The sequence below is a fragment of the Blennius ocellaris genome (genome assembly GCF_963422515.1).
Source record: "Blennius ocellaris genome assembly, chromosome: 10".
In the NCBI taxonomy this organism is placed as follows: Eukaryota; Metazoa; Chordata; class Actinopteri; order Blenniiformes; family Blenniidae; genus Blennius; species Blennius ocellaris.
The window spans coordinates 15,653,286-15,679,922 of record NC_137659.1 but is presented as its reverse complement, the minus strand read 5'-3'; the positions used below and the strand labels follow the sequence as shown (position 1 = coordinate 15,679,922).

At 43.7% G+C, this 26,637-nt stretch overlaps 2 protein-coding genes across 2 annotated transcripts; both read left to right on the top strand.

Annotated features, from left to right (window-relative positions):
• Positions 1-1,167: 1,167 nt before the first annotated feature.
• LOC308135192 (solute carrier family 22 member 13-like) lies at positions 1,168-9,651 on the top strand (the record flags this gene model as incomplete). Its single annotated transcript, XM_080503068.1, has 10 exons — positions 1,168-1,542; positions 1,647-1,750; positions 1,868-2,022; positions 3,405-3,573; positions 3,649-3,769; positions 3,951-4,045; positions 4,195-4,409; positions 5,176-5,284; positions 7,611-7,817; positions 9,513-9,651. The coding sequence occupies 10 exons, from the start codon at positions 1,168-1,170 to the stop codon at positions 9,649-9,651; spliced, it is 1,689 nt and encodes a 562-aa protein (XP_080359194.1).
• A 2,085-nt stretch (positions 9,652-11,736) lies between these two features.
• LOC308135191 (solute carrier family 22 member 13-like) lies at positions 11,737-22,778 on the top strand (the record flags this gene model as incomplete). Its single annotated transcript, XM_080503067.1, has 13 exons — positions 11,737-12,111; positions 12,215-12,318; positions 12,436-12,590; positions 13,716-13,884; positions 13,960-14,080; positions 14,262-14,356; positions 14,506-14,720; positions 15,623-15,731; positions 17,584-17,790; positions 18,018-18,095; positions 21,346-21,478; positions 21,729-21,863; positions 22,179-22,778. The coding sequence occupies 13 exons, from the start codon at positions 11,737-11,739 to the stop codon at positions 22,776-22,778; spliced, it is 2,496 nt and encodes an 831-aa protein (XP_080359193.1).
• Between the last annotated feature and the right edge of the window lie 3,859 nt (positions 22,779-26,637).

The following is a 26,637-nucleotide window of genomic DNA, read 5'->3' as shown; positions in this document are numbered from 1 at the left end:
AGGTAGAAAGTACACACATGTGGTCACATTGTAAATTCCACAGTTTGCAAACAAATCTACCTGCCTGCTACCACTTTTTAATCCACTCTTTCTTTTGTATAACACTGTATTAGTTTTTTTACAGAAGCTGGAGGATACTCGAATAGTCCTCGTCTTTGATGTAATCCAATAATAAGTCAATGTTTTGTTTTTTGTTTAGTTTTTTTTTCCAGGAACTGAAATTTCCCACAAAAATGCACAGGCAGTGTGTATGACTGTGTTTCTCTGCATTTAACTTGTAATCGTCCAGCCCAGGATCTGACCCACAACCTTGAATTGATGGATGGGGAAGCAGAGCTGAGGTTAAATGGCAGAAAAAAAAACTAATGAATAAATAAACTCAAAAGAAATATGAAGGAGGAGGAAGGGTTTCTACAGTCGACACTTCTAAAGGCTGTTTTTAACTTGAGTTGATCCTGAGTTGGCATGAGTGCATGGACTCTGTTTCCTGTTCCCTGCAGAACCTGTCACTGGGGTTGTGATAGAATGCACTCTCCTGTTGTCATTTCTACAAATTCCACACATTTCTGTCATGGATTTATCAGTTGATATGTCTTGTTTTCTTTGGCTAATCCTGATAAACATGAAATCAAGCACGAGACTCTTCAAACATAGAGTAAACGTTTAAACGTTCTTTTAACAGATTTGTGACTTTTTTTTTTGTTCTCCACTATGTTCTTCAATAATATTACATGCCCACTTCAAAATACTTTATTACGTTGTTTTGTTGATCATTATGTAACCAGTGTATGTCACCTAAAATTGAAGGGGAGAGATTATGAGTGCTACATTGTAAAAGTTAAAGATCTAAAGACTAAAAATGTGTTTTACAATTTGCAAAGAGTTATTCGTTGACACATTGTGTTTTGATATGATCTTGAAATACCCAAAAGCAACTTTTTTGGTATGTATTCTTATTATTTTTCTCGTGGCTGTGAGAGCGTTGCTTCTGTTATGGTTGCTAACACTGTTTGATTTGGTCTTAGAAAGTAGTTCATTCCACTAAAGAGAAAACGCTGTCTCACCCCTCCTGAAGCACACAGTCCAAGGTTTAAACATTAATGTCGGTAGGCTTTGTTTAAAGGTCATCCTCCGGCAGCATCTCTGAGGACAGGCAGAGCTCTGAACATGGCTGGATTTGAAGAAATTCTCCAGAATATTGGAGATTTTGGACTTTTCCAGAAGATCCTCCTTCTTGCTCTTTGTCTTCCAAACGTTATCATGCCTTTTCAGTTCGCCAGCATCTATTTTACAGAATCGGACCCAGAGAGACACTGTAACACCGACTGGATCCTCGGGGTCAATCCCAACCTGACCAGCGAGGAGCAGCTGAACCTCACTCTGCCCCGGGAGGACGACGGCTCCTTCAGCAGGTGTCGGATGTTCGTCCCTGTGGACTGGGACGTTGACGCCATCAGGGAGTTTGGATTGAACCAGACCACTGGCTGCCAGGATGGATGGAAGTACAACAGTCTGCTGTACAAGACCACCATTGTCACTGACGTAAGTGATCAATCTGATCACTCCTGATGCAAACATAAAGACAAGATTTACATTTTTTTTTTATGAACCTTTTTGCTAATAATTGTGGATTCTTCCCTCCGCAGTTTGATTTAGTCTGTGATAAGTCTAACTTGGTGCAAGTGGCACAAACAGTATTTATGGCTGGTTTTGTTGTTGGATGTCTCTTGCTCGGACCATTTGCTGAATCGTAAGTGAAAACATGTACTCCATGACAGATTTAGTTTTTTTAAGTTAATATAAACAGTATCAGACTATGTTCATTCATGGAATTGAGAACACATTTGAAAGGTCTTCTCTGTTGCAGGTTTGGTCGTAAACGAGCCACTCAGATCCCACTTTTCATAATGGTGATATTTATTTTGACAACCGCATTGTCTCCAAACTTCTACTTATATTTGGCGTCCCAGTTCCTACTTGGGATAGGCTACGGAAGCTATCGACTTAACAGCATCATTCTGGGTACAGTATGCTTAAAATTCAAAATCTGTATCACTTTGGTGTCACTTCTATCTTGATACCAAAATGACAACAAGTAATTTATGAAGAAATCTAATATAAATGTAACCAAGTATTCCTCAAAAGAATGAAACTGATTAGGCATGAACAACAGAGAACAATAAAAAGATAAACTATTTGAGTTGCTGCACCTGAGCCAAGAGGATTGTTGGGATTCTGCAGCGTGAGGTTGAATGGGGAACTTATTGTTCGTCACTGTATTACTTGTGTGTCAGCAGACTTGAGATTTGCCATTGAGTGGCTTCGTTCCTCTAGTATGGAGGTAAAAATTTTACATTATACATTTATTATATATTTGGATTGTCCTCCTTATCCACAGTGTGTTTTCTGTCTATTATATCTGATATAATATCATACAAAACAACCTCAGCAAAACACAAAAATCTACATTAATTCATCAAAAATATGCAATGTATGCACGGACTTGTCATTTTTAATATTAACATATTTTCTTCTGATTGCCTGCAAGTTGCTCCACAGGAAACATACATGCAGCTTCTTCAAACCATCAAATTTCTATTCTAAGAAACATGCACAATATCAATGATTTTATACTTGAAGAACCAACAAAAAGCATACAATTCATGTACAGATATGATATTTAAAGCATCAAAGCATGGAAACACAATATTCTGGAGGATGTGTGATGTCAAGGTTTAAGTTAATTACTGATTCCGATCACGTGATGCAACGTGTTCTATCTCACAGCTTTATTTTGTCTTAACCTTTTTTTTTTTTTACATTTTATTTTGCTTTGTAACATACAGGGTGAAACACAGAAACAAGCAACAACCCGACAGCATACAGCCAGAATGTTATTCACAAAGCCTTACATGGTGGATGGAGAAAAAATATGAAATAATAATAATAGTAATAATAAAGGAGAGAAAGGGGAAATAAATGAATACATAAGTTGAGGGAAAAAATAAATAAAAAGAAAAACTATTTTTGTTTGTCTCAGCTATTTGTACAGGAAGTGCTCCAGTAGCACTGCACTCAGTAACATGTTGCTGTTTCTGTGAAGTAATGATTTACTGACTCCTACTGTCCACTGTGTTACACAGCAACTATAATTATAAATGGATCCATGTAAAAACATATTTTAAAGCATCTAATGTGTCTCCTAAAAACAATATAGAATATTTTTTGATCCACCATTAAGACAGCAACGAATTTCATCAACAGGTTGCTGTTATAAACAAGACAACAACTAAAATGAATTTGTTACTATTGCTTTTTTGTTTTGATCTATTCAGTTGTCATAATTTCTGTATGTTGCATCTTCGTATACTGAGAGGAGCTGATTACTGGTTTCCTGCTTGTAGCTACTGAGTGGGTCGGGATGTCCAAGAGATCATGGGGTGCGTGTATGGCTCAGATGTGTGGCGCGTTGGGAAACTGTCTCCTGGCTGCTATGATCTACTTCATCAGAAACTGGAGACTGGCTCAGCTCATCATCACGGCTCTGCATGGACTGGTTGCTCTCTACATGTGGTGAGCTTTAAGACCTTGATGATGGGAATGGGAAAGAATAGTGGGATTCCTAAAGTGTGTCTGCTTTGTGGACAGGTTCATTCCAGAGTCGGCCAGGTGGCTGTTGGATATGGGAAGAACTAAGGAGGCAAAAGAGCTGATTAAGAAAGTGGCAGCCATCAATGGGCGCACTGTCCCAGAGTCTCTGCTGGACACGGTACTTTCACCTGAGACATTGGGGGCCGGTACATCTTAGATTAGTGTTTTCAAAAAGCAGCTATTTTCCAGCAAACATACTGAACAACAAAGATTCAAATTCACTGTTGTGGATTCTGTTTACATGATTTGCTGACATGAATAAATGTGAGCATGATGTTATCCACTCCTGTGTTTTACAGATTGTTGTGAAGGAAAAAGAGGAAAAAAGAGGCATAATCCTTCTTCTCCAATCATCTATACTTAGGAAATATTTCTTTGCTTTAATACTGGGATGGTAAGTGATATTGCACCATGTCAATTGAACTGCGCCTGTAAATAATTTACTAAATCAAATTCTATAGGGATATTTAACTTATACATAGTAAATTTGTTTTTTAAATTTGGGTTGTCTGACTGATGCTTGATTTATTTTCCTGTTTACAGGTTTTCATTGAATGTTACCTACTTCTGTCTTTCATTTAATGTGGGAAAGTTTGGCCTGAGCATCTTCTTGACGCAGGCTATATTTGGCGTGAGTGAAGTTCCAGCACACCTTCTGTGCATTTGGCTGTTGGAGGTGTTCGGGAGAAAAGTGTCACTGATGTCAACACTTCTGATTACTGGAGTTTTGTGCCTGTTACTCCTCGCCTTTCATGAAGGTAGTAACCTCCTGGGACACATGTCAACATTCACATGTCATTTATTTAGCACCAATCAATTCACTGTCCCCATCAGGGCCATTGAGTCAACTCACCGAAAAAACACTACATTTTACACCTAAATTGACAAACATTTAATGATATCAAACTGAAATGTTTAAACATAAAGAAAGTAACTGCTGATCTAAATGTTATCAGCTCACCTAAATTGCAAATTTTCTTCTATATCAGCCCAATAGATCTGGATTTGACTGGAGATGACATTTGTTCAACTTTTCTAAAATCTAGACTGTAACCTCCAGGGTACAGAGCAAGTTAGCCTGTATCTGCATGTGGAGGACGATCCATTTGGTCAATGCTGCAATAGCTTTTCATTGTCTCAAAATAGTTACGCTCCTCCATTGTATCTAAACTCAACTTATTTTAAGACCAACATGCCCACGGCTGCACAACTGATGAAACTTCCACTTCGTTGAGAATAAGAATAGCAAAAGCAGTCTGTGTCGGAGGGCAGCTGGTGCTGCAAGTCAAAGGCAGTGATTTAGTGAACCAGTGTTTGAGTGTCATGGGAAAATAGGAATGAGTGGAAGAATTCTCAGCTTCATGATATTAGTAGCTATTGAAAAATAATACGTTTTCCTGAATTTAACCAAGTCCTCCTGTTGCTGAATCTGGCCTTAATAAACATCACTATGTGAACTATATCATAGACAGGGTTATTAGAAACATTTGTCTTACACTACGTGTCTTTTCTCTTCTGTTTAAGGCAATGCTGTGGCTGTTACAGTATTAGCGACAGCAGGACGTATTTTCAGTAACTGGGGAGGATCCGTGTGCAGTGTATATGTTCAAGAACTGTTTCCAACATCTTTTCGGTGAGAAATCTCTCTTTGTCTGTGTCAGTACTGATCGATGTGACTGTTCCCATGAGGCAAATTTTGGAAGTATTTCAATTGACAGTCAAATAAAGCATATATGAACACCAGAATCCTGTTGCGTAACATCACAACATTGCTATTATATTCAAAAGACTTGATTTCAGTCAGTGAGTCAAAAAGGTGTCGTATGACTGGAGGGAACAAGCTGTGAACACATGAGCAAAGCAAGGAAGTTTTGTTTATGAAGGACATTTCATACACACAATACACACACACTGTCCGCGGCACCAGAGACTCTCCGACCACAGCTCAGAGCAGCAGCTTTGACAATGGAAGTGGAGAACATGGTCCACTTGGACTCCATATCTCCAGCCTCCTCCGGGATCCGTGAGACGCTCTCCCGGCGGTGGGAGTTGAAGGCTGCATATATAGAGGGCTCAGTCTGGCGTTCCCAAAAGACCCTCATGACACATTTGGGCCTGCCAAGTCTGTCCGGCCTCCTCCCCATCCAGCACATCCAACTCACCACCAGGTGGTGATCAGTTGAGAGCTCTGCCCCTCTCTTCACCCGTGGCCGAATATCAGATGACACAACCACAAAGTCTATCATCGACCTCCGGCCCAGGGTGTCCTGGTGCCACGTGCACTTATGGACACCCCTGAGCTCGAACATGGTGTTCCTTATGGAAAAACTGTGGCTCCACAGAAGTCCAATAACAGAACATCGCTCGGGTTCAGATCATGGAGGCCGTTCCTCCCAATCACCCCTTTCCAAGTCTCACCATCGTTCCTCATGTGGGCATTGAAGTCCCCCAGTAGAACAATGGAGTCCCCAGTTGGAGCACTATCCAGCACCTGTCCAAGGGACTCCAAGAAGGTCGGGGACTCTGAACTGCTGTTCGGTCTATAGGCCGAGTGTCACGGTTCACTCTCAGAGACTCAGGTGCGGACAGAAACACGGCAATCATAAGTACTCTCATAACACTTTATTAATAAGTGATGAGGCAAAGAACTCAAAACCGAAATCCCAAGGAAAGCAAAACTCTAACAAGACAGAACTAATGACTACCCAGGTACTTAACCCAAACAAAACTATAAGGACCCGGCGGGAGACTAAGGAGCACACTGCCCGGAATGAAGCGGCAAATGCGGAGTGGCGTGGCTGGCGCTGGAGGACACGGGAGGTGGTGTTGTGCTGAAGCCGTTGGAGTGGGCCAAGAACGGAGTCACAGGCAGGGGCTTGGTGCAGCAGGGTGGGTCCGGTACTGCAGCAGAAGAGAGGCAGACTTAACACAGAGGCACACAGACTGAGGCGAGGCAAGGCAAGGCAGAGCAGGGTACCACTAACTGTTGGTAGTTCTACGGTCCGACGCCGAGTCTTCATCTGATGCCAGCTTTATAGAGGAAAATAGCACTGCACTCCTCCACACCTCACACAGCATGCAGCACACGCCCACCTGGGAAAAAGGAAAGGAGGGAGGGGGAAGGGAAAAAATGCTGCCACTAGGCAGAGCCAGAGGTGGAGGTCATGACACCGAGACAACAGTCAGAGACCTGTCCCCTACCCGAAGGCGTAGGGATGCGACCCTCTCGTTCACCGGGGTGAACTCCAACACGCGGTGGCTGAGCTGTGGGGCAATCAGCAAGCTCACACCAGCCCGCCATCTCTCACCGCGGGCAACTCCAGAAAAGTGGAGTGTCCAGCCCCTTTCAAGGAACTGGGTTCCAGAGTCCGAGCTGCGCGTGAAGATGAGCTCGACCATATCTAATCTCTCAACCTCCTGCAAAAGTTCATGCTCCTTACCCCCCAGCAAGGTCACGTTCCATGACCCAAAAACCAGATTCTGTGTCCGGGGATGGGTCGTCGAGGCTCCTGCTGTCGATTGTCACCCAATCCACATTGCACCCGACCCCCTACACGTAGCCTCTGTGGGTGGCGGGCTCATAGGAGGAAGAGGAGCTAAGTCCATTCGGGCTGAGCCAGGCACTCACATACGAGACCCAACCCCAGGCTGCACCTTTCTGGGCGATGTATCTCTTCTTTTTGGTTGGTTGTTCATAGGGGTATGTTGAACTCATCACAGAGGATCTGTTTGCCTTGGGAGACCCTACCGGGGGGCATAGAGCCCCCCGACAACATAGCTCCTAGGATCATTTGGGTACTCAATCTCCCCCACCACAATGAGGTAGCAGTTCAAAGGGGAGGTGTTATTATTAATCAAGGAAATCCTGTGTAAAATCACATGTCCATATGCAGTAAGTAACCCTATATAGTCAGAATGAAGTGATTTAATGTGATGTGTGTTGTGTTGTCATGTTTCAGACAGACAGCGTCTGGTTTGGGCTCTATCGCGAGCCGAGCCGGAGGGTTGCTGGCTCCACTTGTCAACATCTTGGCTGTGTACCACTGGTCCATACCCACCATAGTCTTTGGCAGCCTTTCACTCATCAGTGGAGGTCTTGCCTTCGTGCTCCCTGAGACGAGAAATAAAGAGCTTCCTGATACAACTGACGAGGCTGAAGACAACAGGTAAGCAGTGACAAACAAATTGTAGGAACAGTATCTCCATATTTTGATAACTCATCTTTAGAGTTTTTCAAAGTTAAATCCATTTCTTTGATATAACAATAATATGATTGAGACGCAACACCAGCTCTAATTACAGTGGAAAAATTCCCTGATGACTTTTATTATTACATATTATCAAATTCTCTAGTATCCATTGTCCTCTGTATGATACAATAGTCAACCATGAAAGGAAATATATATATATATATATATATATATATATATATATATATATATATATATATATATATATATATATAGAGCAAATTAAATCAGAAGGTTAGTCCAGAAAGCACAGTAATTATAATAATTTTAAATTATGAATTTGCTTCATTTCTATAGATTCAATAGCATCTCTTAAAGTACTAACACAAACCAATATGTATGTTTCCCACAGAAATATGATGCTGCCAATGAAGACCAAAAAGATGCTAAAGGAATCATACACACATCCAGTAAAATAAATTGGCCAAGCTGTAGTCTGGACATACATTGTATCCTTTGATTGTTGTTGCTATGGCAACAGCAAAACCATGGGATTGTATTACTGATCTGTAATCTGCTCTCAAAGTTAATGCCAGCTATATACATCTCAAATTATTATGAGATGATTTTCTTGAATGTTACTGAGCATAACTTTGTGCACATGTTCATAAACCGTTTTAGCTACAAGGATACTGTGACTTTACTGCTCCTGCCACTGTCAAGAAAAAAAGAAAACAAGACCTCTGTAGCTTCATTCACATTGTAAATAATACCAGTTGTTATCCGTCTATGGTCATTGTTGTTTTTCTTGAATCACTGCAGCAATCATAGTCACATAATTTTTCCAAAGAAAAAAGAAGAGACAAAAAGCATAAAAAAAAACGTATTCCTCCAATGTTGAAACATTAAAAAACACTTTACTTCATTACAGCGTAATTAAATCACTCATTGGCTGATTGTTTATGTGTACCGTATGTTAGATTAAGTTGAAAGTTAGACAAATTGCTGAGTAGTTCTTTAACAGCTTGTTATTGTTTTTGTTGAAGCCTTTATAAGATTCATCTTTTCCTTACAATGTCTGTATAACAGTCAGAATTCACGATTAAAAAATATGATATATAATATGACATAATATAATGTTTCTATTTTATTAGGCAATTGATTTATGTCTGACATCCTTTTTGGACATTTGAGTTGTTTCTGTAATACTGAATAAATACATAAATTAACTACAGTTAATCTCACTTGTCAAATGAAAACACATTTGTTTACAAACCACTGGTGTTTAATATGCAAGATTCAAAAACAGGAATGTGAAAACATTTCAAAGACATCCAGCAAAAATCTCGTATCATTTAGTGGTTTTTCTTGAAGCTAGCCAATAGGTTGTTAATTATCTATTTACTTTGGTCTGTTTCAGAAGACCTTATCCTATATAAATGACATCTATTGGTTATTTCCCCTGATTCTGAGGTGTCACAAAAAAACCGAACTGTCACTGCTGTTGAGGTGGTTACATTTCTGTGGCACAACAGCAAACACATGATCAAGCAGTTTAGAAGATACAATGAGGAAGTGCTGGAGATGTGTATTTGCCATTATTGATTGAGAACACTCACCTTTTTTCGGCCTCTTCAGCCGTCTCAGGAAACTCCTTTTCTTTGGTCTCAGGCAGCAAAAAGCTGAGCGTTCCCATGACGAGCACCATGTTGCTTGGGACTGCAGCAGGCGATACACAGCAAGCACGTTTAACACGGGAGCCATCGATCCACCTGCTCTTGCACTGCACATATGGATCCCAAAGCTGTAGCTGTTTGTCTGAATAACAAGTTTAAAAAAGTTGAGTCAACACACTTGCTGAATTCGTTTTTTTCTTCTTCTTCTTCTTCTTCTTCTTCTTCCTACTGGTCTCAATATTATTCATTGTTAACACCAACCGGCCTGATGTTGGAACCAGCTCTTGGAGATAGATAGAGATGACAGCACCAGCCCATAACAGGAAGGAATTTGCTGCAGCTGCTAAACAGGTAACAGCATAGCCTACAAATAATTTTTAAAAAAGCAACTCAATTAAGATGTATCTTGAAACCGTGACTTTGGTCGTCGAAGCACGGTGAGTACCTTCAGGCACAGCAGGAATGAACATGGCACAGAGTCCTGCCAAAGGGGTGGAGATGAAAATAATTTTCCTAAGCAGTGTCGAAGATGGATGAATTGGTTTAAGTTAAAAAATAATAAAAATAATAATAACTGCAAGCACTGTGTCAGCCACATTTCATCAGCGCCATTCGCCCAGCTGCCAGCGGTCAAACCGCCTTTCTGTGAAGTTTTGCTGCAACATCTGCCTTCCGTGAAAACATCCATCATGGTGAGGGGTGCACACCACGACGTCAAACATTGTGTTCCACACGTTTTTCATATTGAGAAACCAGTCATGTTTTTAAAGCACAACTAAAAATACAACGGTCAGTTACCATAAACGTGAGTTGACCATCCTCTTCACTTTAACTTCTTATCAGCTGAGGACCATTCAAAGATTGCTTGATGGTGTTGTTATATAATCCTTCAGCTGTATCATCAAGGTAGAAAGTACACACATGTGGTCGCATTGTAAATTCCACAGTTTGCAAACAAATCTACCTGCCTGCTACCACTTTTTAATCCACTCTTTCTTTTGTATAACACTGTATTAGTTTTTTTACAGAAGCTGGAGGATACTCGAATAGTCCTCGTCTTTGATGTAATCCAATAATAAGTCAATGTTTTGTTTTTTGTTTAGTTTTTTTTTCCAGGAACTGAAATTTCCCACAAAAATGCACAGGCAGTGTGTATGACTGTGTTTCTCTGCGTTTAACTTGTAATCGTCCAGCCCAGGATCTGACCCACAACCTTGAATTGATGGATGGGGAAGCAGAGCTGAGGTTAAATGGCAGAAAAAAAAACCTAATGAATAAATAAACTCAAAAGAAATATGAAGGAAATACATAGGAAAATCCAGATATAAAGTAGGTTCAATTATTATTCAATTTGTTTGACACCCATTATCAGGTGTTTTGATGAGCTTCGTCATGATGAAAACAATCCATCACTTCCTCAGCCGACAGATGATTTTACAAAGCTTCACTGGGGTTAAAGTCATGTGATGGAGGAGGAAGGGTTTCTACAGTCGACACTTCTAAAGGCTATTTTTAACTTGAGTTGATCCTGAGTTGGCATGAGTGCATGGACTCTGTTCCCTGTTCCCTGCAGAACCTGTCACTGGGGTTGTGATAGAATGCACTCTCCTGTTGTCATTTCTACGAATTCCACACATTTCTGTCATGGATTTATCAGTTGATATGTCTTGTTTTCTTTGGCTAATCCTGATAAACCTGAAATCAAGCGCGAGACTCTTCAAACATAGAGTAAAAGTTTAAACGTTCTTTTAACAGATTTGTGATTTTTTTGTTTTTGTTCTCCACTACGTTCTTCAATAATATTACATGCCCACTTCAAAATACTTTAATATGTTGTTTTGTTGATCATTATGTAACCAGTGTATGTCACCTAAAATTGAAGGGGAGAGATTATGAGTGCTGCATTGTAAAAGTTAAAGATCTACAAAAGTTAAAGATCTTGTTGACACATTGTGTTTTGATATGATCTTGAAATACCCAAAAGCAACCTTTTTGGTATTTATTCTTATTATTTTTGTCGTGGCTGTGAGAGCGTTGCTTCTGTTATGGTTGCTAACACTGTTTGATTTGGTCTTAGAAAGTAGTTCATTACACCAAAGAGAAAACGCTGTCTCACCCCTCCTGAAGCACACAGTCCAAGGTTTAAACATTAATGTCGGTAGGCTTTGTTTAAAGGTCATCCTCCGGCAGTATCTCTGAGGACAGGCAGAGCTCTGAACATGGCTGGATTTGAAGAAATTCTCCAGAATATTGGAGATTTTGGACTTTTCCAGAAGATCCTCCTTCTTGCTCTTTGTCTTCCAAACGTTATCATGCCTTTTCAGTTCACCAGCATATATTTTACAGAATCGGACCCAGAGAGACACTGTAACACCGACTGGATCCTCGGGGTCAATCCCAACCTGACCAGCGAGGAGCAGCTGAACCTCACTCTGCCCCGGGAGGACGACGGCTCCTTCAGCAGGTGTCGGATGTTCGTCCCTGTGGACTGGGACGTTGACGCCATCAGGGAGTTTGGATTGAACCAGACCACTGGCTGCCAGGATGGATGGAAGTACAACAGTCTGCTGTACAAGACCACCATTGTCACTGACGTAAGTGATCAATCTGATCACTCCTGATGCAAACATAAAGGCAAGATTTACTTTTTTTTTTATGAACCTTTTTGCTAATAATTGTGGATTCTTCCCTCCGCAGTTTGATTTAGTCTGTGATAAGTCTAACTTGGTACACGTGGCACTAACACTATTTATGACTGGTGCCCTCGTTGGATGTCTCTTGTTTGGTCCATTTGCTGAATCGTAAGTGAAAACATGTACTCCATGACAAATTTAGTTTTTTTAAGTTAATATAAACAGTATCAGACTATGTTCATTCATGGAATTGAGAACACATTTGAAAGGTCTTCTCTGTTGCAGGTTTGGTCGTAAACGAGCCACTCAGATCCCACTTTTCATAACGGTGATATTTGTTTTGACAACCGCATTGTCTCCAAACTTCTACTTATATTTGGCGTCCCAGTTCCTACTTGGGATAGGCTATGGAAGCTATCGACTTAACAGCATCATTCTGGGTACAGTATACTGAAAATTCAAAATCTGTAATGAAATCTGTTCACTTCTATCTTGATATCAAAATGACAACAAGTCATTTATGAAGAAATCCAATATAAATGTAACCAAGTAGTCCTCAAAAGAATGAAACTGATTAGACATGATCAACAGAGAACAATAAAAAGATAAACTATTTGAGTTGCTGCACCTGAGCCAAGAGGATTGTTGGGATTCTGCAGCGTGAGGTTGAATGGGGACTTATTGTTCCTCAGTGTATTACTTGTGTGTCAGCAGACTTGAAATTTGCCTATGAGTGGCTTCGTTCCTCTAGTATGGAGGTAAAAATCTTATATTATGCATTTATAATATATTTGGTTTGGCCTCCTTATCCCCAGTGTGTTTTTCTATCTATTATATCTGATATAATATCATACAAAACAATCTCAGCAAAACACAAAAATCTGCATTAATTCATCAAAAATGTCCAATATATGCATGGACCTGTCATTTTAATATTAACATATTTTCATCTGATTGCCTGCAAGTTGCTCCACGGGAAACATACATGCAGCTTCTTCAAACCATCACAGCCTTGATCACATTTCTATTTGAAGAAATGTGCACAATATCAATGTTTTTATACTTAAATAATCAACAATAAGCATCAAAACATGGACGCACTATATTCTGGAGGATGTGTGATATCAAGGTTAATGTTAATTACTGATTCCGATCACGTGATGCAACGTGTTCTATCTCACAGCTTTATTTTGTCTCAGCTATTTGTACAGGAAGTGGTCCAGTTGCACTGCACTCAGTAACATGTTGCTGTTTCTGTGAAGTAATGATTTACTGACTCCTACTCTCCACCGTGTTACACAGCAACTATAAGTATAAAAGGATCCATGCAAACTTTTTTTTCAAGCATCTAATCTGTCTCCTAAAAACAATATAGAATATTTTTTGATCCACCATTAAGACAGCAACGAATTTCATCAACAGGTTGCTGTTATAAACAAGACAACAACTAAAATGTATTTGTTACTATTGCTTTTGTTTTGTTTTGATCTATTCAGTTGTCATCATTTCTGTATGTTGCATCTTCGTATACTGAGAGAAGCTGATTACTGATTTCCTGCTTGTAGCTACTGAGTGGGTCGGGATGTCCAAGAGATCATGGGGTGCGTGTATGGCTCAGCTGTGTGGCGCGTTGGGAAACTGTCTCCTGGCTGCTATGATCTACTTCATCAGAAACTGGAGACTGGCTCAGCTCATCATCACGGCTCTGCATGGACTGGTTGCTCTCTACATGTGGTGAGCTTTAAGACCTTGATGATGGGAATGGGAAAGAATAGTGGGATTCCTAAAGTGTGTCTGCTTTGTGGACAGGTTCATTCCAGAGTCGGCCAGGTGGCTGTTGGATATGGGAAGAACTGAGGAGGCAAAAGAGCTGATTAAGAAAGTGGCAGCCATCAATGGGCGCACTGTCCCAGAGTCTCTGCTGGACACGGTACTTTCACCTGAGACATTGGGGGGCGGTACATCTTACATTATTGTTTTCAAAAAGCAGCTATTTTCCAGCAAACATACTGAACAACAAAGATTCAAATTCACTGTCGTGGATTCTGTCTACATGATTTGCTGACATGAGTAAATGTGAGCATGATGTTATCCACACCTGTGTTTTACAGATTGTTGTGAAGGAAAAAGAGGAAAAAATAGGCATAATCCTTCTTCTCCAATCATCTATACTTAGGAAATATTTCTTTGCTTTAATACTGGGATGGTAAGTGATATTGCACCATGTCAATTGAACTGTGCCTGTAAATAATTTACTAAATCAAATTCCATGGGAACATTTAACTTATACATCGTAAGTTTGTTTTTTAAATTTGGGTTGTGTGACTGATGCTTCATTTATTTTCCTGTTTACAGGTTTTCGTTTAATCTTACCTACTTCTGCCTTTCATTTAATGTGGGAAAGTTTGGCCTGAGCATCTTCTTGACGCAGGCTATATTTGGCCTGAGTGAAGTTCCAGCACACTTTCTGTGCATTTGGCTGTTGGAGGTGTTCGGGAGAAAAGTGTCACTGATGTCAACACTTCTGATTGCTGGAGTTTTCTGCCTGTTACTCCTTGCCTTTCCTGAAGGTAGTAACCTCCTGGGACACATGTCAACATTCACACGTCATTTATTTAGTGCCAATCGAAATAAGAAAGGATGAAAAAGAACCTTGAAAGTTTAAAACCTTAAAACAGCTTGACTAAAAAAAAACATTCACTGTCCACATCAGGGCCATTGAGCCAACTCACTGTAAAAACACTACATTGTACACCTAATTTGAATGATATTGAAAACATTTAATGATATCAAACTGAAATGTTTAAACATAAAGACAGTAACTGCTGATCTAAATGTTATCAGCTCACCTAAATTGATAATTTTCCTCGATATCAGCCCAATGGATCTGGATTTGACTGGAGATGATGACATTTGTTCAACTTTTCTAAAATCTAGACTAAAACCTCCAGGGTACAGAGCAAGTTAGCCTGTATCTGCATGTGGAGGACGATCCATTTGGTCAGTGCTGCAATAGCTTTTCATTGTCTCAAAATAGTTACACTCCTCCATTGAGTCTAAACTCAACTTATTTTAAGACCAACACGCCCATGGCTGCACAACTGTGAACAATTCCATTTGCTATTTCGAGTGTGAGCTGAACAGGAAGTGTGTCAGTCTGGATGAAACTTCCACTTTGTTGAGAATAAGAATAGCAAAAGCAGTCTGTGTCGGAGGGCAGCTGGTGCTGCAAGTCAAAGGCAGTGATTTAGTGAACCAGTGTTTGAGTGTCATGGGAAAATAGGCATGAGTGGAGCAATTCTCAGCTTTATGATATAAGTAGCTATTGCAAAATAATAACTTTTCCTGAATTTAACCAAGTCCTTCTGTTGCTGAATCTGGCCATAATAAACATCGCTATGTGAACTATATCATAGACAGGGTTATTGGAAACATTTGTCTTACACTACGTGTCTTTTCTCTTCTGTTTAAGGCAATGCTGTGGCTGTTACAATATTAGCGACAGCAGGACGTATTTTCAGTAACTGGGCAGGATCCGTGTGCAGTGTGTATGTTCAAGAACTGTTCCCAACATCTTTTCGGTGAGAAATCTCTCTTTGTCTGTGTCAGTACTGATCGATGTGACTGTTCTAATGAGGCAAATTTGCGAGTATTTCAATTGACAGTCAAATAAAGCATATATGAACACCAGAATCCTGTTGCGCAACATCACAACATTGCTATTATATTCAAAAGACTTGATTTCAGTCAGTGAGTCAAAAAGGTGTCGTATGACTGGAGGGAACAAGCTGTGAACACATGAGCAAAGCAAGGAAGTTTTGTTCATGAAGGACATTTCATACACACAATACACACACACACACACACACACACACACACACACACACACACACACACACACACACACACACACACACACACACACACACACACACACACACACACACACACACACACGCACACACTGTCCGCGGCACCAGAGACTCTGCGACCACAGCTCAGAGCAGTAGCTTTGACAATGGAAGTGGAGAACATGGTCCACTCGGACTCCATATCTCCAGCCTCCTCCGGGATACGTGAGACGCTCTCCCGGCGGTGGGAGTTGAAGGCTGCATATACAGAGGGCTCAGCCTGGCGTTCCCAAAAGACTCTCATGACACATTTGGGCCTACCAAGTCTGTCCGGCCTCCTCCCCATCCAGCACATCCAACTCACCACCAGGTGGTGATCAGTTGAGAGCTCTGCCCCTCTCTTCACCCGTGCCCGAATATCAGATGACACAACCACAAAGTCTATCATCGACCCCCGGCCCAGGGTGTCCTGGTGCCACGTGCACTTATGGACACCCCTGAGCTCGAACATGGTGTTCCTTATGGAAAAACTGTGGCTCCACAGAAGTCCAATAACAGAACATCGCTCGGGTTCAGATCATGGAGGCCGTTCCTCCCAATCACCCCTTTCCAAGTCTCACCGTCGTTCGTCATGTGGGCGTTGAAGTCCCCCAGTAGAACAATGGAGTCCCCAGTTGGAGCACTATCCAGCACCCCTCCAAGGAACTCCAAGAAGGTCGGGGACTCTGAACTGCTGTTCGGTCTATAGGCCGAGACAACAGTCAGAGACCTGTCCCCTACTCGAAGGCGTAGGGATGCGACCCTCTCGTTCACCGGGGTGAACTCCAACACGTGGTGGCTGAGCTGTGGGGCAATAAGCAAGCCCACACCAGCCCGCAACCTCTCACCGCGGGCAACTCCAGAAAAGTGGAGTGTCCAGCCCCTTTCAAAGAACTGGGTTCCAGAGTCCAAGCTGCGCGTGAAGATGAGCTCGACCATATCTAATCTCTCAACCTCCTGCAAAAGTTCATGCTCCTTACCCCCCAGCAAGGTCACGTTCCATGACCCAAAAACCAGATTCTGTGTCCGGGGATTGGGTCGTCGAGGCTCCTGCCGTCGACTGTCACCCAATCCACACTGCACCCGACCCCCTTCACGTAGCCTCTGTGGGTGGTGGGCTCATAGGAGGAAGAGGATGAGGGGCCCGTGTCGTCCATTCGGGCTGAGCCAGGCCGGGTCCCGTGGGAAAGGGCACGGCCACCAGGCGCTCACATACGAGACCCAACCCCAGACTGCACCTTACCGGGCGATGTGTCTCTTCTCTTTGGTTAGTTGTTCATAGGGGTATGTTGAACTCATCACAGAGGATCTGTTTGCCTTGGGAGACCCTACCGGGGGGCATAGAGCCCCCCGACAACATAGCTCCAAGGATCATATGGGTACTCAATCTCCCCCACCACAATGAGGTAGCAGTTCAAAGGGGATGTGTTATTATTAATCAAGGAAATCCTGTGTAAAATCACATGTCCATATGCAGTAAGTAACCCTATATAGTCAGAATGAAGTGATTTAATGTGATGTGTGTTGTGTTGTCATGTTTCAGACAGACAGCGTCTGGTTTGGGCTCTATCGCGAGCCGAGTCGGAGGGTTGCTGGCTCCACTGCTCAACATCTTGGCTGTGTACCACTGGTCCATACCCACCATAGTCTTTGGCAGCCTTTCACTCATCAGTGGAGGTCTTGCCTTTGTGCTCCCTGAGACGAGAAATAAAGAGCTTCCTGATACAACTGACGAGGCTGAAGACAACAGGTAAGCAGTGACAAACAAATTGTAGGAACAGTATCTCCATATTTTGATAACTCATCTTTAGAGTTTTTCAAAGTTAAACCCATTTCTTTGATATAACAATAATATGATTGAGACACAACACCAGCTCTAATTACAGTGGAAAAACTCCATGATGACTTTTCTATAGATGTCTATTCAATAGCATCTCTTAAAGTACTAACACAAACCTCTCTGTATGTTTCCCACAGAAATAAGATGCCAATGAAGACCAAAAAGATGCTAAAGGAATCAGACATACATCCACAAAATAAATCGACCAAGCTGTTGTCTGGATATACATTCCAGCCTTTGATTGTTGTTGCTATGGCAACAGCAAAACCTTGTTAACCAAGTTAATGCCAGCTATATACAGCTCAAATTATTATGAGATTATTTTCTTGAATGTTACTGAGCATAACTTTGTGCACATGTTCATAAACCTTTTTAACTACAAAGATACTGTGACTTTACTGCTCCTGCCACTGTCAAGAAAAAAAGAAAAGAAGACCTCTGTAGCTTTATTCACATTGTAAATAATACCAGTTGTTATCCGTCTATGGTCATTGTTGTTTTTCTTGAATCGCTGCAGCAATCATAGTCACATAATTTTTCCAATGGAAAAAAAGAAGAGATACAAAAAGCATTAAAAAACTTGTTCCTCCAATGTTGAAACATTAAAAAACACTTTACTTCATTACAGCGTCATTAAATCACTCATTGGCTGATTGTTTATGTGTATGTTAGATTATGTTGAAAGTTCGACAAATTGCTGAGTCTTTAACAGCTTGTTATTTTTTTTGTTGAAGCCTTTATAAGATTCATCTTTTCCTTACAATGTCTGTGTAACAGTCAGAATTCACGATTAAAAAATATGATATATAATATGACATAATATAATGTTTCTATTTTATTAGGCAATTGATTAATGTCTGACATCCTTTTTGGACATTTGAGTTGTTTCTGTAAAACTGAATGAATACATAAATTAACTACAGTTAATCTCACTTGTCAAATGAAAACACATTTGTTTACAAACCACTGGTGTTTAATAGGCAAGATTCAAAAACAGGAATGTGAAAACATTTCAAAGACATCCAGTGAAAATCTCGTATCATTTAGGGTTTTTTCTTGAAGCTAGCCAATAGGTTGTTAATTATCTATTTACTTTGGTCTGTTTCAGAAGACCTTATCCTATATAAATGACATCTATTGGTTATTTCCCCTGATTCTGAGGTGTCACAAAAAAAACGAACTGTCACTGCTGTTGAGGTGGTTACATTTCTGTGGCACAACAGCAAACACATGATCAAGCAGTTTAGAAGATAAAATGAGGAAGTGCTGGAGATGTGTATTTGCCATTATTGATTGAGAACACTCACCTTTTTTCGGCCTCTTCAGCCGTCTCAGGAAACTCCTTTTCTTTGGTCTCAGGCAGCAAAAAGCTGAGCGTTCCCATGACGAGCACCATGTTGCTTGGGACTGCAGCAGGCGATACACAGCAAGCATGTTTAACACGGGAGCCATCGATCCACCTGCTCTTGCACTGCACATATGGATCCCAAAGCTGTCGCTGTTTGTCTGAATAAGTTTAAAAAAGTTGAGTCAACACACTTGCTGAATTCATTTTCTTCTTCTTCTTCTTCTTCTTCTTCCTACTGGTCTCAATATTATTCATTGTTGACACCAACCGGCCTGATGTTGAAACCAACTCTTGGAGATAGATAGAGATGACAGCACCAGCCCATAACAGGAAGGAATTTGCTGCAGCTGCTAAACAGGTAACAGCATAGCCTACAAATAATTTTTAAAAAAGCAACTCAATTAAGATGTATCTTGAAACCCTGACTTTGGTCGTCGAAGCACGGTGAGTACCTTCAGGCACAGCAGGAATGAACATGGCACAGAGTCCTGCCAAAGGGGTGGAGATGAAAATAATTTTCCTAAGCAGTGTCGAAGATGGATAAATTGGTTTAAGTTAAAAAAATAATAAAAATAATAATAACTGCAAGCACTGTGTCAGCCACATTTCATCAGCGCCATTCGCCCAGCTGCCAGCAGTGAAACCACCTTTCTGTGATGTTTTGCTGCAACATCTGCCTTACGTGAAAACATCCATCATGGTAAGGGGTGCACACACGACGTCAAACATTGTGTTCCACACGTTTTTCATAGTGAGAAACCAGTCATATTTTTATAGCACAACTAAAAATACAACGGTCAGTTACCATAAACGTGAGTTGACCATCCTCTTCACTTTAACTTCTTATCAGCTGAGGACCATTCAAAGATTGCTTGATGGTGTTGTTATATAATCCTTCAGCTCTATCATCAAGGTAGAAAGTACACACATGTGGTCACATTGTAAATTCCACAGTTTGCAAACAAATCTACCTGCCTGCTTCCACTTTTTAATCCATTCTTTCTTTTGTATAACACTGTATTAGTTTTTTCACAGAAGCTGGAGGATACTCGAATAGTCCTCGTCCTTGATGTAATCCAATAATAAGTCAATGTTTTGCTTTTTGTTTGGTTTTTTTTTTCCAGGAACTGAAATTTCCCACAAAAATGCACAGGCAGTGTGTATGACTGTGTTTCTCTGTGTTTAACTTGTGATCGTCCAGCCCAGGATCTGACCCACAACCTTGAATTGATGGATGGGGAAGCACAGCTGAGGTTAAATGGCAGAAAAAAAAACTAATGAATAAATAAACTCAAAAAAAATATGAAGGACATACAAAGGAAAATCCAGATATAAAGTAGGTTCAATTATTATTAAATTTGTTTGACACCCATTATCAGGTGTTTTGATGAGCTTCGTCATGATGAGAACAATCCATCACTTCCTCAGCCGACAGATGATTTCACAAAGCTTCACTGGGGTTAAAGTCATGTGATGGAGGAGGAAGGGTTTCTACAGTCGACACTTCTAAAGGCTGTTTTTAACTTGAGTTGATCCTGAGTTGGCATGAGTGCATGGACTCTGTTCCCTGTTCCCTGCAGAACCTGTCACTGGGGTTGTGATAGAATGCACTCTCCTGTTGTCATTTCTACGAATTCCACACATTTCTGTCATGGATTTATCAGTTGATATGTCTTGTTTTCTTTGGCTAATCCTGATAAACCTGAAATCAAGCGCGAGACTCTTCTGTCATGACCTCCACCTCTGGCTCTGCCTAGTGGCAGCATTTTCCCCTTCCCCCTCCCTCCTTTCCTTTTTCCTAGGTGGGCGTGTGCTGCATGCTGTGTGAGGTGTGGACAAGTGCAGTGCTGATTTCCTGAGTGCTCTCACCTGCAGCAGGGTGTGGCTTCACTCAACATGCACCTCTCTCTATAAAGCTGGCAGCAGATGAAGACTCGCTGTCGGACCGTAAAACTACCTACCGTTAGTTGAACTCTGTTCTGCCTGACTTCGACTCAGTCTGTTTTTCCCTGCGTTAAAGTTTGTCTCTCCTCGGCTGCAGCTCTTGACCCACCCTGCTGCACCAAGCTCCTGCATGAGACTCAGCTCGTTGCCCCGTTCCTACACCTTCCGCACAGGACTCCCGGACAACCATCCTCCTGGCTGCAGCCCACGCCACCTCCGTGGGTCTCCAGCGTCGACCACGCCATTCATCCCGCTCCGCTTCGTACCAGGCAGTGTGCTCCCTTAGTCTCCCGCTGGGTCCTGATAGTTTGGTTGGGGTGTTTTCATAGTCTTTGTAGTGGTTCTATATTGTTTATTCTGGAGTACTGTTTGGTTGGGCTTAAGTTTGTAGTTTCTAGGTTTAGTCCGTACGTCTTTAATTCTGGCTCTTGGAGTTCTGCTTGCTTATGTTTTGGTTTGTGTTCATTGTCACCTCATTTATTAAAAGTACTCTGAGAGAATCCCTGTTTGCCGTGTCTCTGTCCGCAACTGAGTCTCTGTGTGTGATCCGTGACAGTACGGTCCGACCAAGATGAACTCAGCGGACAATGTGACCGGCGCTGATCAGGTCTCTCAGGCACCAGGCCTGGAACAGGCTATGGCCAGTCATGGCGCCATGTTGGGTCACCACGACATGCTACTACGCACTTTGGTAGAGAGTAACCATGCTTTATTAAATCAAGTCTCTCAGCTAACCAGCAAGGTTAATTCTTTAGCCACAGTTATGACTACTTCCTCAGCTGCCCCAGTAGTTACTGTTCCCACTCCTAGTTCGGCATCTCCCAACACGAATCCTTCACCACTCCCTTTTCCTCGTGAACCTGCTGTGCCCACACCGGAACGCTACGCCGGAGACTTGGGTTCCTGTCAAGCGTTTCTCACTCAGGTTTCCTTGGTTTTTGAGTTACAGCCTATGTCTTATGCTTCTGATAGGTCTCGAATAGCTTATTTGGTTGGGTTGTTGAAGGGCCCGGCGTGGGATTGGGGAGCATCTGTTTGGGGGAGGCAAGGCGAAATATGCTCCTCATATTCCGCCTTCACCAATGAGATGAAGAAGATATTTGACCACCCTGTTCGGAGCCGGGATGCCGGAAACCGCCTTACCACCTTGCGGCAGGGGGCCAGGAGTGCAGCGGAATTTGCAATAGAATTCCGTACTCTTTCCGTGGAGAGTGGATTCAATGATGCAGCCCTGCAGAATGCCTTCTATCGAGGCCTCAACGAGGAGTTGAAGGACCAACTCGCCACACGAGAGGAGGCTGCAAACCTGGATACCCTCGTCGCTCTGACAATTAATTTGGATAATCGTCTACGGGAACGCAGACGAGAACGCAGCCAGCAATTCCGACCAACTGCAACCCGCTTCCCGAACCCGGTTCAGGCAAGTCCAGTGAACTCCCCGTCATCTGAAACTGAACCGGAGCCAATGCAGATTGGGTGGGCGCACATCACACCTCAAGAGAGGAAACGACGCCAAGCCACGAACGCTTGTCTGTACTGTGGCCAGACTGGCCATTACATTGCCACCTGCCCCAACCGTCCAGCAAAAGGGGTGGCTCACCAGTAACAGGAGGAATCCAGGTGAGACGAACCATGACCTCCTCCCCTCCACGTCTCCAGCTGGCCGCATCTCTCTGCTGGCGAGTTCAGCCTGTCCCAGTGACTGTGTTAATTGACTCTGGCGCCGAAGAAAACTTCCTGGACAGTCAACTCGCTGAGCAGCTCCAGATCCCGATCGAGCCTCTCAAAGTTCCTGTTGAGGCCCGAGCACTAAATGGCCTTCCATTAGCCCAAGTCCGGTTCCGATCCGTCCCTGTAAGGTTGGTGTTGGCTGGCAATCATCATGAAAGTCTGAGGTTTCATATTATAGATCACTCCAACCCACCTGTAGTCCTGGGTTACCCCTGGTTGAAGCTGCACAATCCCCAGATAGATTGGAGCAGAGACAAGGTTTCATCATGGAGCCCCCAGTGTCATGCCAGCTGCCTTCGATCTGCCCTGACACCTGCGACAGCTGATCTTCACCGGTCACCTGTTCCTGTGGACCTGTCCAAGGTTCCTCCAGAGTATCACGACCTGGCACCTGTGTTTTGTAAGGAGAGTGCACTCTCTCTTCCCCCACATCGCCCTTATGACTGTGCTATTGAGCTCCTTTCGGGGGCGACCCTTCCCAAAAGCCGCCTATATAATGTGTCCAAGCCTGAACAGACTGCCATGGAGGATTACATTCGTGATTCGCTGGCTGCAGGGATCATCAGACCATCCTCCTCTCCGGTGGGTGCAGGGTTTTTCTTCGTGGACAAGAAGGATGGCACCCTACGTCCCTGCATAGACTTTCGTGGCCTGAATGAGATCACTGTGAAGAATCCATATCCCCTACCTCTGATCAACTCGGCATTTTCCTCATTACATGGTGCCAACATCTTCACCAAACTCGACCTCAGAAATGCCTACCACCTCATCCGGATCCGCCAGGGGGACGAATGGAAGACAGCTTTCAACACTCCGCTGGGACACTTTGAGTACCTAGTGATGCCCTTTGGGCTCACTAATGCCCCTGCTGTCTTCCAAAGTCTAATCAATGATGTCCTTCGGGATATGATAAACCGGTTTGTTTTTGTTTACCTCGACGACATCCTTATCTACTCCCAGACCCCAGAGGAGCACACCCTGCATGTCCGACAAGTCCTGGAACGACTCCTCAAGAACCGGTTGTTTGTGAAGGCAGAGAAATGTGAATTTCACACCTCTACTACATCCTTCCTCGGATATGTGATCTCACGGGGGGAGCTAAGGATGGATCCTCAGAAACTGTCTGCAGTAAAAGATTGGCCAGAACCTGAAACCCGGAAACAACTTCAGCGGTTTTTAGGGTTTGCCAACTTTTATCGGAGGTTTATAAGGGATTACAGCAAAGTGGCTGCACCCCTAACCACTCTGACCTCCACCTCTCGAACCTTCTCCTGGACCACTGAAGCAGCCCAAGCCTTCCAGTCATTGAAGGACCGGTTTACCTCGGCGCCAATATTAGTTCAACCCGACCCAACGCTGCAGTTCATCGTCGAAGTGGATGCATCTGATACTGGTGTGGGAGCAGTATTATCTCAGCACAGCCCGAGTGATGGTAAGCTGCATCCATGTGCCTTCTTTTCCCGTCGTCTCTCCCCAGCGGAACAGAACTATGATGTGGGAAACCGAGAGTTGCTGGCAGTGAAGATGGCCCTGGAGGAGTGGCGACACTGGTTGGAGGGGGCGGAACAACCGTTTGTGGTGTGGACGGACCACAAGAACCTGGAATATGTCCGCTCCGCCAGGAGGCTCAATTCGAGACAGGCTCGCTGGGCATTATTTTTTGGTCGCTTCCAGTTCACCCTCACGTACCGCCCCGGATCCAGGAATGTGAAGCCTGATGCCCTGTCCCGTCTGCACTCCAGGGAGGAGCAGTCCAGAGAACCTGAGACCATCCTGCCCAAGACCTGCCTAGTTGCCTCTCTGACATGGGAGATCGAGAACCTGGTACAGAGTGCACCGGACCAGTCAGACAATCCAGGTACTGGTCCACCCAGGACCCTATTTGTCCCTACCTCTGTTCGCTCACAGGTTCTCCAATGGGCCCACTCGTCTCGTCTGACCTGCCATCCTGGAGCTGCCCGTACCCTTGGTGTACTGAGGCAGAGGTTTTGGTGGGAAACCATGGAGAAGGACACCAAGGAGTTTGTCGCTGCCTGCTCTGTCTGTGCCTGTCAAAAGTCCTCGACCAAGCCCAGCTCTGGTCTACTGCAGCCTCTACCTGTACCACACCGGCCCTGGTCACACATTGCGGTGGACTTCATTACAGGATTGCCTCCTTCCGACGGTAATACAACAATTTTAACTGTGGTCGATCGGTTTTCTAAGGCGGCACATTTTATCGCTCTTCCTAAACTCCCCTCTGCTAAAGAGACGGCTGAGACAATGGTAGCACAAGTCTTCAGGATCCATGGGATACCAGTGGATATTGTGTCAGACCGTGGACCTCAGTTTACGTCGGAGGTGTGGAGGCTGTTCTGCAAGGCTCTGGGTGCCACAGTCAGTTTAACATCTGGGTTTCATCCACAGTCAAATGGTCAGACGGAGCGGGCGAACCAGTCCCTGGAAACCCTGCTGAGATGTGTCACGGCAGAAAACCCCACTGCCTGGAGTTCTCAGCTTTCATGGGTAGAGTACGCTCACAACACGCTACCTAACTCTTCCTCTGGCTTGTCGCCCTTCCAGTGCTCCCTCGGGTACCAGCCGCCATTGTTCCCATCTCAGGAAGAGGAGATTGCTGTCCCATCCATTCAGGGTTTCATCAAGAGATGCGAGAGGACGTGGAAGAAGGCCAGGGCCTCACTAACTCAGTCAAACCAGAGAATGGAACAACAGGCAAATCGCAGACGCACTCCTGCTCCAGTGTATATGCCAGGTCAAAAGGTTTGGCTCCGGGCCAAGGATGTTCCCCTGAAGGTGGAATCTCGGAAGCTGGCACCACGGTTTGTTGGACCATTTGAGGTAGACAAGATTGTTAACCCTAGTTCGGTGCGGCTCAAACTTCCTGCCTCCATGAGGATCCATCCGACTTTTCATGTGTCCCAAGTGAAACCTGTCAGAGAGAGCACTCTGGCCCCCCCTGTCCGTCCCCCTCCACCACCCAGGATGGTGGACGACGCACCTGCGTACACAGTAAGACGCCTTATGGATGTGCGCCGACGGGGTCGCGGACTTCAGTTTCTGGTGGATTGGGAGGGGTATGGCCCTGAAGAACGCAGCTGGGTACCCCGTCGCCAAATTCTGGACCCCGAGCTGATCCGCGACCTGAAGAGACGACGGCCAGACCGCTTCACGTGTGCACCCGGAGGTGCACATAGAGGGGGGGGTACTGTCATGACCTCCACCTCTGGCTCTGCCTAGTGGCAGCATTTTTCCCTTCCCCCTCCCTCCTTTCCTTTTTCCTAGGTGGGCGTGTGCTGCATGCTGTGTGAGGTGTGGACAAGTGCAGTGCTGATTTCCTGAGTGCTCTCACCTGCAGCAGGGTGTGGCTTCACTCAACATGCACCTCTCTCTATAAAGCTGGCAGCAGATGAAGACTCGCTGTCGGACCGTAAAACTACCTACCGTTAGTTGAACTCTGTTCTGCCTGACTTCGACTCAGTCTGTTTTTCCCTGCGTTAAAGTTTGTCTCTCCTCGGCTGCAGCTCTTGACCCACCCTGCTGCACCAAGCTCCTGCATGAGACTCAGCTCGTTGCCCCGTTCCTACACCTTCCGCACAGGACTCCCGGACAACCATCCTCCTGGCTGCAGCCCACGCCACCTCCGTGGGTCTCCAGCGTCGACCACGCCATTCATCCCGCTCCGCTTCGTACCAGGCAGTGTGCTCCCTTAGTCTCCCGCTGGGTCCTGATAGTTT